The 15,813-nt window shown below is 50.7% G+C and overlaps 1 protein-coding gene across 1 annotated transcript; it reads right to left on the reverse strand.

Annotated features, from left to right (window-relative positions):
• Nucleotides 1–2,989: 2,989 nt before the first annotated feature.
• On the reverse strand, nucleotides 2,990–13,884 carry MXD4 (MAX dimerization protein 4). The gene is made up of 6 exons (XM_070751461.1): nucleotides 13,744–13,884; nucleotides 13,572–13,659; nucleotides 11,695–11,724; nucleotides 8,458–8,572; nucleotides 6,155–6,314; nucleotides 2,990–5,138 (listed from the first exon to the last, which is right to left on the reverse strand). The coding sequence occupies exons 1-6, from the start codon at nucleotides 13,805–13,807 to the stop codon at nucleotides 4,993–4,995; spliced, it is 603 nt and encodes a 200-aa protein (XP_070607562.1). The 5' UTR covers nucleotides 13,808–13,884; the 3' UTR covers nucleotides 2,990–4,992.
• Nucleotides 13,885–15,813: the final 1,929 nt, after the last annotated feature.

The following is a 15,813-nucleotide window of genomic DNA, read 5'->3' on the forward strand; positions in this document are numbered from 1 at the left end:
TCAATCAAAAGATAAACAAGAACTAAGGTAAACAATTTAAAAAGGAGAGGGGGGAGAAAGAAAAAAACAGGTGGGATGCGTGTCACATCTAAAAATCGCACACACAAAAATTCCATTTGCAAAATGTGTAAATTCCTATAGTGCAGTGGGGGCCTTTTGAGAATCATTCCCCCCCCCATGCCTAGAATAGCATTTCCTCACTAGGTGACGTTGGGAGGTGGGAGTGAAATCTTTACAGCCGCCCTTGTTAAAGCAATAACTGTTTCACTGTTATATTGTCTATTATTATTGTTGTTGTTGTGGGCAAAGTTGGCTCTTCTATCACATGTGGACTTCAACTCCCAGAATTCTTGAGCTAGTATAATTGGCTGAGGAATTCTGGGAGTTGAAGTCCACAGGTCATAGAAGAGCCCACTTTGCCCACCCCTGCCCTAGTCAGACCACACCTAGAGTACTGCATTCAATTTTGGTCACCACAATGTAAGAAGGACATTGAAACCCTACTGAAGAGAGCAACCAGAACGAGAAGGGATTGGAAACCGAGACATACGAGGGACTGTTGCAGGAACAGGGCATGGACAGTCTAGCGAAGAGAAGGACCAGGGCAGACTTGATAGCAGTCGTCCACTATTTGAGGGGCTGCCATAAGGAGGAAGGGGTCAGGATGTTCTCCAAAGCACCAGAGGGCCAGACTAGGAACAACGGGTGGAAGCTGACCAAGGAGAGATTCAACCTGGACATAAGGAAGAACTTCCTGACGGTCAGAGCGATCAACCAGTGGAACGGCCTGCCAGCGGAGGTGGTGAACAGACCAACACTCAACACTTTCAAAATTGGACTGCCATCTGTTTGGGGAGGGTCTCCTGCTTGAGCAGGGGGTTGGACTTGATGACCTGCAAGGTCCCTTCCACGTCTAGTAAATAAAGGAAGAATGGCTAAAATGGGTCACGGTCAGCCTCAAAACCAAAGCCCACCTTAGGATTGGCAGGTGGGGAGGGCATGGAGGAGCAACGTGATCCATAGCCCAGAGCCATTGGACCCAGCCGCCCAATGGATCCCGTGGGGAAACTGCAAGCTCTCAGGAGCCTCATTGGATCCATCCAAGGCCTGGGTGGGTTTGATCTTCCTGCGGTCACTGGAGGGCAGTCAATTCATGCGCTGCCAGTTCTCAAAGCCCTTTCTGCTTTTCATACCTTCTACTCTGCCAGAGGCTTTTAAAAGTAAGGGTTGATTTAAGACTCGGCCTCTTCCTTAATTAAACCATCCAGCAGGCGATCCTTCATCCATGCCAGGAGCTGGAGGGTGAGCCGTTCCCCGTAACCAGCCCTCTTGCCAGCAGAATTGGAGCCGGTGCCTGCTCTGTGGGGTGATGCCTGGGCACTGAAACCGGTGTGGGGTTTGCCGGAGCCTCCGAGCCTCGGCCACTGGGGCAGGGACTGAGTGGGAGCAAGAAACCGCCAGGACTTCTCAGCTCAGAATATGGAATAACCTTTATTGAAAATATAAAAGATCTACAAAGCCACTGATACTCAGCATGGAAGAGTTCATTAAACTGTACACATGTTTTTAAAAACATCAGGATGGCAGAAAGTCAATGGTGTTTTTTCACAAAGTCTCTTTTCCTTTCTCCCATATATATATATATATATATATATATATATATATATATATATATATATATATATATATATATATATATATATTTAATATATATATATATATTCCGGTATATATATATATATATTCCGGTAGGAAAGTTCTGTGCAAGGATTGCTTTTCATGAAACAAACGCTCTAAAAGCCATGAGCAAATTCATTATATTGTTAAGAGGAAGCCAACATTACTAGCGATTTCCCCCATCGACGGTTATTGAAGCCTCTAGAAGGAAAAAAAGCACTGATTTGGAAGCTGGGGCCCAAGTGATCAAAAGGAATTAGCATCCGACACGCGCAACCCTTATATTGCTCTATACCCTCCCCCACGGGGACTTCAAACATACACAAAGGGTTCAGCACACTAATGATGCTAAAACAATAGGAAAGTCACCTGAACAGGTTTTATTAGTCTGAACGGCAGCTGCCAGAAACGTAGCCCCACCGCTCTCCTCGCGGGTGAAGGAGGCAGGGCCAGGAAGGGGCGTTTCAATCCACAAGTCCCAGGCCCTCGGAAGCTGCCAGAACGGAATTCCTAATCTTCTGATTTGTAGCACCAAAAGGAAAACAAGACGGACCGAACATAAAGAAACCAACAAAAGGTGGAACTTCATCCATCCCAGCAGGCTAAACTTCTCTTTCCAAGATTAAAAATCTTCAATGCTGAAAAGAACATAATTGTAGTTTTGGGTTTGAGTAGCCAAAGGCACTGATTTGACCCTGTGTCCCGCTGCGGCCCCGCTCAGAGGAAGGCCAGAGTCCTGCCACGGCCCATCTCCCTTGGGGGGGGGGCAGTGTCCCCTGGGCCCCTCCGGTCACTTCAACCGCTAGGGCTTGGACACGCGTCTGTCAAAGGGTACCAATTTCTGGAGTTTCTCATGGCCCACATCTCAACGAGGCACAAGTATTACGTATCTCACTAAGGAAGGGGGGGGATTATGGGAGGGGGGCAGCGTTCTTTCCCCATTTGTGGAAAGATAAAATAATCTCAGTATTTAATCTGAGGCAAAATGACACCATCAAGAATTCTGACTTAGGCTTCTGAGGAAGGAAAGAAGTAAGGAAGGAAGGAAGGAAGGAAGGAGGGAGGGAGGGAAGAAGGAAGGAAGAAAAGAAGGAAAGGAAGGAAGGAAGGAAGGAGGGAGGGAAGAAGGAAGGAAAGGAAGAAAAAAAGGAAGGTATTCACAAGGCACAATATGATAAATGTGAAGAGTCCCTGAGACTCGGGTTGGGTTCAATATCTCCTGTCTCTACTTAAGGAGTTCAGAAGAATTAGGAAAATACAATACAGACTATTTTATAGGAAATATACCTATAGGAAATAAACCAGTTGGCTAGAGAGTATATAGGGGGTTTTTAATCATTTTTTTTAAAAAAAAGACCTTTTTCAATGCAAAGATTGGTCCATTATTTAATTATCAGCAAGCCAGACTAATTACTTCACTAAGCTTAAACTGTTTCCAATGACAACTCTGCAATATTGCTACAAGTGGAGTGACTACATCCTAAGAAGCTGGATGGATGCTGAAGGAATGAGGGAACCTTTAAAGAGCATTTTGTTATCCTGAAAACTGCCAGCAGAGCTTAGGAATCGCAGTGTCAGGACTGAAATCTCAAGCTTTCCTTTCAGTTGATTGGCACCTCCACAGAGAGAAACAACACAAGACGGAGCAAAGGAGGCCGATGTCATTATGCTGCCTGGGAAGGGGGGGGGGCACGCGGAGATTCAAAATCCGCCAATAAAAATACTGGAATATTAAAATATTATTATTTTTCATTATTATTTATTAGATTTGTATGCTGCCCCTCTCCGAAGACTCGGAGCAACGTATAATCCTCTTAGGACCGGTCCTTAGCAACCGTTCGGTTACCACGATGGACCTACCTTGAGGCTACTCTAGACCCAGACTTTAATTTCCGGGGGTGCCCCCCCCTCCCTACAGTCACATGACCGAATTTTGGGTGCTGGGCAACACTGGCATTTAGGCCCATTTGCAGCATCCCGTGGTCACGTGACCTCCGTTGTAGGGCAGCTTTGTCAAAAAGTGGCACTTTTACTCCTTTTGCGTTTGGGAAACTGAGGCCAGAGCAAAGCAGGGGTCCACTCAACAACTACCTTTAATGACGTCTGAAAAGCCAGACTGGTCGCAGGGCAGTTTTAAGTGGGGGGGCCACCTGCAATCCAGCCGAGCCTCCCTTCGCCCAGCAGCTCATTCCCCAGTTCCTGCCTCCAGAGGAGACCGGGGGTGGGAGGGGGGGGAGGGGTCCTTGACCAAGTGCAGCAAGGGATGGGGCCACACACCTGCGCACCTGCTGGGCCGCCCTGGGGCTCTTTTCTCTCGGGGTTTCCCTGAACACCAGAGCCAGGAAGAGTCCAAAGGAAGGGGAGGCTGCACCGGGACATCTGGACGGGCGGCTGGTGCTGGGAGGGATCCTGGTGCAGCCCTATTGCTCAAAGACCCCCAGGTGTGTGTGTGGGGGGGGGCAGCGGAAGAGGCCCTGGGGGTCTCTAGGTAACAGGGGCCCATCCTGCTTGGCTGCCTGGCCTACTAGAGGGCCCTGCTAGGAGATCCGGGATCAGCCGCTACAAAACAGGGGGAGCGGGCGTGTCACCTGATTGACGGGAAAACCCCCCCCCCCTGGCTTCTCTATGCCTCTTTCAGAGAACGGCCACGCGCTCTTTTCAGCAAACCAGCCCCAGGGTCTCCCTGCCTCCAAGCGACCGAAAGGAGCCGAACGCAGAAGTCTTCGCAAACTACATATATATATATATATATAATTTAAAAAATGGCAAATCTTGCAGCTTTTAAAAGCTTCCCCTTTTCCTTTCCAAAAGAATCGGAAGTAGCTGCCAGGGGGGCGGTGTGCCCACAAAGGGGGATTTAGTTGCACCCACTGGGGTCTGTGCAGGGATAAAAGTCTGGGGCCCAACGTCACTTGACAAGCCACAATTTTTATACGTCATGCGAATGGGTCAGTTCCCGGCCGTCTCCCGTTTTAGCATCTAGGACAATTGATCCAGTAATTTATGCAAAAGCGGAGGAAACTTCTAAACTTCTGGGAGAGGCCAACCAAGCAAGACCCCCCCCCCCCCCCAATGAGTAAGGGCTTGTGTAGCGGGCAACCCAAAATTTTATCTCCTCCGCAGGGGGAAATCCCAAACCCGTGATTTCTACACACACACACCCCCCCAGCCTGGCTGAGCCCCGAGGAGGAGGAGGAGGGGCAGAGGCCTCTTTCCCTTAGGGCCTCTGTCTGCAGGGGGGGGGGCAGGCAGGCCGACAGCCCCGGAGGGAAGGCTTCCGAGAGGAGACCCCGGGGGGTGCGGGGTGGGCAGAGACTACAGGAGCCGGGCGTTGCTGCGTCTGTGGGGCCAGGCGTAGCCGCTGTCGCTGGAGCTGCCTTGCAAGCTGTCCTCGGGGTCACTGGCGCTTCCGCTGCTGTCCATCTCGGCCGGGGTGAATTCCAGCCCTTCAATGTCCACCTCTGCGCAGGGAGAGGAGAAGAGAGGAGACGGTTCAGACCACGTGCCCCCTGAACGCTTCATGAAGAATACAGCACGCGGGAACATTGTTCAGGGAGACAGCTGTGCTTCACAACCTTTCTTGGCTCGGTTGCTAAGGGAATCATTGTGGTCAATGTTGGCAATCTGGTCGTTAAGTGAATCTGGCTTTGCCAGAAGGTCTCAAAAGGGGGTCACGTGACCTTGGGACATGGCATATTTTTCTCATTGGGCCCTGCATACCCTGACCTGGGCAGCCAGTGGTCGTGGCAAAATCCCTCCATTCTCTCCATACACAGATAAGGAGAAGGCTTCAGCCCCCCACAGCCCCCCAGGGGGCAACTGCTGGATTCGGGAATTGGGGAATTACAGATCGTATTGCAGATGAACAGAGCTGGAAGGGGCCTTGGAGGCCATCTAGCCCAGCACACCCACCCACCCACCCACCAAGGCCAAGCAACAGACCCTGCACCCTTCCTGACAAGGTTGCACAAAAAGGCGTCCACTTGCAGTGAATACATTTGAATTCTCCAGCTGACCGTTACGTTTAACCACCAAGGATGAAGCCCAGCTGTCACTCTGAGCAGTCATAGTAGTCGATGCCACCCTCCCCTCTGCTACGTCCTGGGATACTGCCCCACATTAACACCCCAATTGTGGCAGGACTCTTCCAGACTGGACGGGGGCGAGAGGCTGTTTCCAGCCTGAGCTGTGATTCCTTGTGCATAAAACGAGATGCTGAGTCTGGTGCTTTCGACCTCTGACGTTAATGCTTTGCTCTTCTCAGCAGCCACCACTGTTCTCTCCAAGTGCTTATGAAACTTCTTTCCCAGCCCCTCACAAATTGTGACTGAAATGTCCTCTTCCACAAGGAAGCTGGACGGGGCTTTGCGTGGCCTCCAGCCCAGCTGCTGCGCCCTCTGTCCCTGCGGTGCCTTTCAAGCCCCGGGGGGGGGGGGGGCTTTTGGAGGGGGGGGACTTCAGAGTTTGAACTGCCTACCCTGCTCCGAATCCGTCGACATCGTGGACCCGAGGCTGTCTGTGCGGACTCGTTCCAGGCCCTGCATGGACAGCTGCTCCAACCGGCGCTTCAGGTACCGATGCTCCCGCTGCAATTGTTCTTTCATGTTCACAGCCTTCCGGTCCTGTTCCTCCAATTTCTACGGAGCCAGAGTAACAAAACCAGCTGCTCAGCCAAGGAAATGATCCCTTGCCTGCGTCCGATTAGCCCCCAGACCAGTGAGGGCCAACCTTTTCTTCCCTCGGGTGCCGAAGGAATGTGGGCGTGAGTGCCCCCACCCATCACTCAATGCCCGGGGAGGGCGAAAACATCTTCCCCCGCCCCCTGGAGGCCGGAAACAGCCTGTTTCCCAACTTCTGGTGGGCCCAGGAGTCTCGCGTTTCACCTGCCCCAGGCCCCAAAGGCTTCCCTGGAGCCGGGCAAGGGTAAAAATGCCCCCCATCTCCCCAGAGACTCTTTGGAAGCCAAAAACGACCTCCCAGAGCTTCTGTGCGAGCCAAGAATCAGATGGCCGGCACACACATGCACATGGAAGCTGAGCTAGGCCAACGGCTCACGTGCCAGCAGATATGGCTCCGTGTGCCATCTGTGGCCCCCGTGCCGTAGCTTCGCCATCACTGCCCTGGACTGCAGAGCAGGGGCCCTGCAATATCCAGGCTACGACTCTCCCCGCGTTAGTGACCATGGGGAAAATAATCCCGATTGACCTCTGACCTCCGACCTCCCCCCCCCCCAAAAGGTTCTTTCCTCAGCAACAATATGTGGTTGGGTTCATGAACACAGGAAGCTCTAGGATGCTGCAACAGTCTGTCAATCAAAGGACCGAAACAATATGGAACCACGTAAGTGAAAATAAAAGTAAGCAATCACAACTTAAGGAACAACTGACTTGAGGGGTTCTCACAGAGGCCGCCACAAAGAAAGGACGGAGCCCCCAGCGGAGTCCTAAGTGGGTTGGGACTGCAAATCAGAGCAGCCCTTGTTCCTATTCGTTAGACTGGACCTTTCATCCAAGCTCAACACAGGCTCTGCTGCCCTCGACCCAGACGGAGAAGAAACGGAAGAAAATTGAGCCCTTAATCCCCCCACCCCCCCACTCTCTCTTGGCCCCCTCTGGCCTCCCTCCCTGCTAAGGAAAACATCCCTTTGGACTCCAGGGAGCCTCTGGCTCTTCCTGCCAATCCCTCTCCATGGGAATTTAAACAAGGGCCAGGAAGTCACGGGTGCAGCTCACACCTCTAGCTGTAAATCAAGGGTCTTTAGAACCACTCGAAACAAGCCACCGTGACCTGGCTGACATAAGTTAAGCCAGCCCCCCCCCCCCCACCCCCCCCAAAAAAAAGATTAAGTGTGTGTGTTTTTCTTAGGTATCAAAGCCGTTCTCTAGACGTCTCCCTGCTTACGTGTGTGCTTGTGGCCATGAAACGTAGACGTATGTTTTAAAACGTGACTTTTCCACCTTTTTTAATATTTCCAAGCTGTGGGCACACGCTGCACTGACAGAGAGATGGGAGACAAGGCCAGGATGCTCCTCCACAAGGCCTCTCTGGCCAGGTTGGTCTGGGGCCCAACAGCCAAAGCACCAGTTTCTGTGGTCGCAGAGCCCTAAAGTCTGCAGAGCATTTGGGGGAACTGGGACTTAAAATAACTTCAGGACACCACAGGCTGTGTGTGCATATATATGTATGCCTCCAGGAATTTCAACCACTGATGCTACCTGGTGACAAATACTGTGGGGGGCAAGAGACCCCTAATGCTCCCAGGGCTGGCCTTTCGGAGCAGCGGTCGTGTTCTGAAGAGGCCCAGGCCCCCCTCACCACAGGAGGCCCACGAAGGGAGCCTGGTCAGGCCAGGTGAGCAGACCACGGCCCAAGCGGATTGCCCGCCCCCAACTCACAGCTTCGGCCCATGTTCCCAGCCCGAAGGACCGGACCACCCCAACTCATTTCCTCAAACTGGGCCCAGGCCCGGAACATCAATACCTGAGGCTGCTCAGAGAGCAAAAAACGGCCAACAATTGGGGGAAAAAGAGGGCGCTGCACACAGGCCGGCAAAAACACCACCAGAGCCCTCACGTGCAGAACTGTGCACTCCTGAAGCGGAGCACCGCACCACCACCAGTGGGAACCCACCTCCTGTGTCGAGGCAACAGATAAAACCGTGCCATATATCACGCCATGTTTTGGGTGCCCTGAGAAGTGGATGGTTACGTTGTTAAGGCTGCAGAGCAGAATTTTCCCAATGGTTTCGGCTGAAACAAAGCAAACTTCTTCCTCCTTTACCTTAATGTGCATCTTGGCTCTTTTCAGCAGGCTGAGGGTGGTGTGCCTGGTGCTCTCGGCTCCTAAAGGGACCAGCTGCTTTAGCTCCTCCAAGTACAGCCGTAGCTTCGCTCGCCTGAAATGGGAGGAAAAGGAGAGATTCGCACTTCAGTCTCCACATCTGCCCGACTTCACTTCAGAGTTAACACTGACTTCACAGCTACTACCTCCCAGAGAGCCCTCCTGATATTTCAGCTAGTGCGTAAACAAACGCTGCATGGTCATCGTAAGCACAGAATAAGATCCACACAACATAGTGTACCAATCTACGCAAACTGCGCTACTACAGTGTGGTGTCAGGATATGGTTTGTCGACACTGAAGGCCAAGTCAACAATGGCAGACGTCCTGGGCTAAGTTCGATTCCCGAAGCTTTCTTGGAAGCGATCTGCTGGGTTTTTTCTTCCAACATGCCCTTAATAGGATGGGAAGGGATGAAACATGCACAATATCCTATCATAAACTTTGCATTAATTCATTCAGGCTTTTCCTAATGGGAATTTCCTTTCCTCACTGACTGAACCGGTATTTTCACAGAGCTGTGCTTTTTCCCCCACACTGAACTCTCTCTGCCATGTTCATTCTCCAAAGCCCAATCCAAGAGTTCCGTTTGGGGGAAGGACAAAAGAATTGGCCATTTAGATCAACACAAAATAAAGCAGGAACCCATCAGCATTCGCCCCCCAGCAGTATCACTGTTTAGTTGCTCACATTAAAAAAATGGAGCGTGAAAACAAAGAGTCACTGGTTTTGAAAATCCCTTTTAGTTGGATACTGAAAATCTTCCCAACGCGCTGATAAAAAGCATTATTTGGGGTCCCTCAAATCTTCCACTGGCTCTGCCGGCAAACAATGACGCCTCCCCACCTGCTATCTGGGTACATTCGAATGTGCTTCATTCACAGCTTTTGAAATCTTGAGATCAAGTTGTTCCTTCCAGTAAGTCTGCCTGCCCTTCAAACTCCCTTAATCTTAAAGTGAAATGAAACAACTAACTACAGTTTTATGGGTTTTCTCCCAGTACAAATATTTGTGTGATTTAAAATCAGTCAGTGAGAAGATTCTGAAACTTGACTTTTGTGTTCATCAATATATCCTGGAGTCTTGTAGCGAACCGATATAAAAATTCCCACGGGACAAACTCCCTGTGCGTGAGGCCAGCGACTGGTCTGGTTAGTCTAGTAATGCAGAGACTCCCAGGTGCCTTCCTAGGCCCAGCGGCCACTAAGGGGAGAGTCTGCCCCTGGGTATGAAGTGAAGGTGGAGCCCAACGGTTTGGACCACCAGGAGTCTGCGCCTACGGACAAGATGGCTGCCCCCTTTCTCTGCCCACTCTGGTCTTCCTCCCCAGTTCAAGACTGGGGGACAGGAGCCGTGCAGGGCCGGGCTGGGCTCCAGACTTGGTTCCCGTCCAAAGGCCCCCAGATAGATATATGGCTGCCTCTTTTCCCAGGACTGGAAAAGGCCAGTGCTGCTGCAGCTGATGCACTGAGAGTTGCAATCCCCCCCCCCTCGCCTGCTCCAGAGCACCACACTCTGCAATGCAGTCCTGACTCAAGGAAGTGGGGAGCTTGACGCGGAGATTTACAGATACTTGGGGGTCAGTGGTCTGCTTCGCCAGGTGATCCCCAAAGACACATTTTGAAACGTGGGACCGGAAACAAAATTAGAATAATTCTTTCAAGTCTGTAATATACATATTTCTCAACAGCTTCCTCAGTTAATTATGCCTTCCAATTAAAGAGCAAGTGATGGAAATTTGTAACTGCTGACCTGCCTAAAGGAAAGGACTGCTTCACTTTTCCCCCCTCGAGCAGCTTCCGAGAAGGAAAAAGAGGCCTTTAAAATGTCTCACCGTGTGGGCAGAAAGGAGCCACCACTTGGGAACGGAGCCAAGCAAGCGGTGTTTGGAAAACAGAGTGGGATCCTGCCCCCTCAACCTGCGAAAACTGACATTCTGCAGTGTCTCCTTTTAAGGCAATTTATTTAACAAACTTTCATGGCCACCACTTGCCAAATGACGCTGGGGAGATAACAAGCACCACAAATGGTCCCAAAGAAAATGACAAGAAAGAAAGAAAGAAAGAAAGAAAGAAAGAAAGAAAGAAAGAAAGAAAGATAGATAGATTTCAATACAGAACCCAATCTGGGTCGGTCACTGGCACCAAAGGTTTAATCTTCCGTGCTTTTGGACTCCACCCTATTTGGTGTGTGGTGTTTACAGGTGGCACCTGGTTGTCTGGGTGATTTTTTAAGAGGTGGATGGGGGGGGGTGTGGATGGATGGATGGTCATGCCGTTGGCCCTCACCTCCTAAGTACTTGGTAAGCTGATGGTAAAGCCTTGAATTTTAATAGAGTTTAGCCTACATTCATGATTGAAAGTAACGTCCTTTTGTGGCATGGCCCGAGAGCTGAACCTACATCATCTTATTCAGCTTACTTGTTTTTCTTTTGCCAAAATAAGTTTTTCTTTTTTAATGAAATCTCCAAGTCTTTAGCAGCAACTGGCCAAAATGTCTGCTTTTCATTGATCTTTAGATTTAGAAGGCTGTTGTGTACACATCTGTTCTAGGCTGCCTCAACATATTCAGGTGCAGAGGCAGCAAGAAGCGTTTTGTAAAACAGATGCCACGTTCTTTCGTAGAGAGCGTTTCTTACGTCCACCTCTGTTTTCCAAAACTCCGGCCCCACGCCATTCTCTCAAGGGGTCACACCACCCTTAAACTTGGCAGACCATCAAATTCCTCTTGTAACTTTCTAGGGATGTGGGGTTGCTTTCTTCTGTTCTAAATTAATGGTGTGCTTAATTATTTTAAAATTGCTTAAATTCATTTAATTCTATTTCCAGAAGAGTCACGTGTCCATAAGCAGTTACAATTCCTTAAAATGAAATTAAATATATTAAATATAATTTTATTTGGAATCAGAATATAAATCAATGAGTTTTAATATAACTGTTTTAAAACAAATTCCTAAAAATTTTCAAATTTGCTGAAAACTGATGAAATATGTATATATAAAATTACCTCCATAAAAATGTATAAATACGCAAATGGGAAAAATTTGCATAAATTTAACTCATTGATTTTCCGTAATTAAAAAGCTTCATTTATTCTATCAATATGCAAATGAATCAAAACCACATTTGAATCGCCATCTCTGTATAGTAATACCTCTATCAATTCTGTTATTACTTACCTATGTTTTTCTAATTCATTATGTGAGGATCTATTAAAAACAGAAAATACGATATTTTAGAATATTATGTATTAACTCAGAAACATTTGTTTTAAAAGTTCCTAATGGGGACTATTTTTTAAAGAACTTGGGCACCTCTCAGTACACAAAGACCACCACTTCTTTGTTTTCCTCAGGTTTAACACAGCTTTAAGATCAACCATGAATCAGATTAAATTTCTGTAATATCGCAGACTGAAATTTGATTGTTGAGACATAATCGAAAACTCAGCCACAGGACTAACTGAAGGTTAAATGAACTTGTACCAAGGCAGAAAGCAGTCGCCTTGACAGGTGTGTTTTCTCTCCTGCTGATTAAAGAACTTGAGCTAAAGGTAGAAGCATCTTCAACAAACAGCAAACCTTATAGGACACTCTCGCCGTATCCCGGGGAAGAAGGCCATCTCAGGGGCCCTTCAGAATAAACTGACGTTACCTCCTCCTTACCTTTGGGAATCTACGTGAGAAACAATATTCCCAGGAATAAAAGTGTAATTGGCAATGGAACAGCGCTGTTGCGGCACGTGCACTGCAAAAACACCACATACGCTCAGCCATGGCAGAGAGTGTGGCCGATGTACCGCTTGGCAGGGAAGAGCCATGATTTCAGAGGCCAGCCCCAAACAACAGGTGGAGCTGAAGGCAAAAATGCCACTGACTGCTAGAGGCTGGAGGCTTAATCACATGACCAGAAAGGGTGGGAAAGGGGGCACTAAAAAACCCTTTATTAAAAAGAAAACATACAAACATACCATGCATAAACTGCCTAGGCCCGGGGCAGATGTCTCAGTTCCCCCATGCCTGACGGCAGAGGTGGGTTTTAAGGTGTTTACGAAAGGCAAGGAGGGTAGGGGCAGTTCTAATCTCCGGGGGGAGCTGATTCCAGAGGGCCGGGGCCGCCACAGAGAAGGCTCTTCCCCTGGGTCCCGCCAGACAACATTGTTTACTCAATGGGACCTGGAGAAGGCAAACTCTGTGGGACCTAACCGGTTGCTGGGATTTGTGCGGCAGAAGGCGGACTTGGAGATATTCTGGCCCGATGCCATGAAGGGCTTTATAGGTCATAACCAACACTTTGATTTTGAATTTAGCAACATTTGTCCCCCTTTTGTCATGTGTGTTTTTCCCTACAACATAGGATCCCATCAAGACCGCTCTGGGCTCTGTCCCTGGATGGCCACTTTCCCTGGACCTTCCTAACAGACTCCTGTCACTCACTCACACACACACACACACACACACAGAGAGGGGAGTCCACCTTCCTTCGCATGAGAACAGGGGCCTGAGCTGCAAGGGCCAAAGCCGGCCCCTTTCCCCCAGAGCAGCCAGGGAAGGGGGCCTGGAGGCTCTTGCAGCTGGCCCACCTGGCAGGGGGAGAGGGAGGGAGGGAGAGGAGGGCAGGGCGGCCGTTATTACTGTAAACTGCCCAGTGCATATAAATGGCGGCATATAAATTGCACAAATAAAAATTAAAAAGCTCTTCTTGCCCAGAGAGGGTAGGAAGGAGGGGGAAGGGCCAAGGGACAGTCTCTCTAAGCCCCTCCCCCCTTGGCCCCGCCCCCCGAGGACGCTCATTGGGCGAGGAGCCCCGCTGAGACTCCGCCCCCCCTCACCCGCTCCGTGCGGGGCATCCTGGGAGTTGAAGTCCGCTCCCCTCAGGGCCTCCGTCCTCCCACACACCGCCTCCTTCCTCCGCCCAGGAGGCCCCCGGAGCAGCCTCCCTCCATCCCCGGGAGGGCCTCGGGGCGGGGACGTGGCGGCGGCGCTGCGAGGGAAGGAGCCCCGGTGCGGGGAAGACGGCGGGGTCCCCGGCTCCCTGCCCCCCGAGGGCCACTCACCGGCTGCCGGGCCCCTTCCTGGCGGCGCTCCTCCTCCGGGCACAGGCCCGCTCGAAGGGCAGGGCGGAGGCGTAGCCGTGCTCGGCCTCTGAGGGGAGAAAGCGCCGCGTCAGAGAAGCCCCCGGCCCGCCCGCCGCCGCCGCCGCACCCCGCCCGGCCCCGCCAGCCGCACCCCGCTCCCGACGCTCCAGGTACTCGGCGGCCTCCAGCAGCATCAGCAGCGAGTTCCACTCCATCGCCGCCGCCGCCGCCTCAGCTTCGGGCTCGGGCCCCGGGTGCGCCGCCTCCCCCCGCCCCGTTGGTTGGCAGCTCGACGGGCAGCCGCGCCCGCCAGTCGCCCGAGGAGGAGCCGCCCAGCAGCCAATCGCCACCGCGGACGGGGAGGCCGGACCCGCCCCTCGGAGGCGGGCGCATCTGAACGGCCCTGGCGTCGCGGGCGCTGATAGGCCGGCCGCTATAGCAACAACCCCGAAGCCGAAGCTTAGCAACAGCACGTGGTGGCCCGGCCCCTCGCTCGCGGATTGGCCCGGCTCTCCTATGCAAAGCAGGGCGCCTCGCGGGATTGGGCGCCGGGAGGGGCTATGCAAATGAGGCCCTGGGACGGCGGCCGCGCTGACGTCACGAAGCCTGTAGAAACCCACGCGCGTCGTGTGAACGCGCGTTACGGTCGGCGGGGAAGCGCTTCCTCTGCCTTCGGTAGCGTCGGGCCTCCCGTCCCTGTCCTCTTGCCCTCTTGTATCCTTACTTTTTACTTACGTTTCTACAAACTACCACTATCCTATACTGTATATGTTTGACATAGAATATAATAATAATATAATTGCATTGGCATCCTTCAGTCTCGAAAGACCATAGCATCATGCTCTGGATTATAATCTCATCTCATCTAATACGAGTACAAGTGCACTAGCGTGCCTTCCGTCCCCTGTCCTATTGCTCTCCTATATCTCCTCTACCTTTCTTCTGTTCCTTTATCTCCTTCTATTCTTTCATTGATATATTTTGCTATGAGTATCTCCTCTATAACCTCCATTCAAAAAAATAGAGGGAACACTTAACACAATGTAACTCCAAGGAAATCAAACTTCTGTGAAGTCCAACTGTCCACTTAGGAAGCAACACTGATTGACAGTCAATTTCATTCTGTTGTCAGCACATTCAACTTTGTACAGAACAAAGGATTCAATGAGAATATTTCATTGGTTGAGCCCTAGGGTGGGTTCTTTGAGGGCTCCCTTGATTTTTTATATATCTGCAGAAGGAGCAAAATTCTTAGTCCTTATGATGCTCTGGAGTCCTATGTTGTTATAATTGTAATCTCTCTCTCTCTCATCCATCCATCCATCCATCCATCCATCCCAGGCTGGCTTACAATAATATAAAAATACAAATACAATAAAAAAGAAGCCAAATAAGGAAAATCTAAAACTCTAAATCCCAATTAAAAAAACCCATGACTCAATCAATCCAGGCGACGGACATAAGCACACACAGTATACCTGGCCGTGACAGACGTCAGCTTCAGAGCCCCCAGGCCTGCCAGCACAGCCAGGTCTTCACATCCTTTCAGAAGAGTGGGAGCAGTACGGACATCGGGGGGGGGGGAGTTAGCTCCATAGAGCCGGGGCAGCCACAGAGAAGGCCCTCCCCTGCGGTGCCGCCAACCGGCATGGCTTAGTTGATGGAACCTGGTGGAGGCCGACTCTGTGGGCTCTCCTTGGTCTCTGGGAGATACCCATTGCAAGACGCTCCGCTTGGGAGGAAGACGAAGAGGGCCCAGCCCTTCCTGGTGCAATTGCTACCCGAACTTCACAGAAAGACCGGGGCACCTTCACACCTCGCTCCATGCTGCCCCCCCCCCCGCGCACAGGCCTTTCTGAAGCCTGGTAGGTGAAAAAAATTAACAAACGGAGAAACCGGAAGTTTGGGGAAACTCACTTCTGGTTTATTATTATTATTATTTATTAGACTTTTATGCCGCCCCTCTCCGGAGACTCGGGGCAGCTCACAACAGTGATAAAAACAATACATGATGACAAATCTAATAATTAAAATTAAAAATAACGAAAATACATTTAAAAGTCTAAAAACTTCCCTGAACCCTCTGGAGTGCAAAAAACAGCACAATGGGCAAACAGGAAGTGTGTTTTTCCGAACTTCCGGTTTGCCCGCTGGGTTTTTTTTGCCTCTGGGGCTTCGGGGAAGCTTCCTGGAAGCGTCTGGAGGATGAAATGACCTTTCC

This window comes from Erythrolamprus reginae, chromosome 4 (genome assembly GCF_031021105.1).
Source record: "Erythrolamprus reginae isolate rEryReg1 chromosome 4, rEryReg1.hap1, whole genome shotgun sequence".
Taxonomy (NCBI): Eukaryota; Metazoa; Chordata; class Lepidosauria; order Squamata; family Dipsadidae; genus Erythrolamprus; species Erythrolamprus reginae.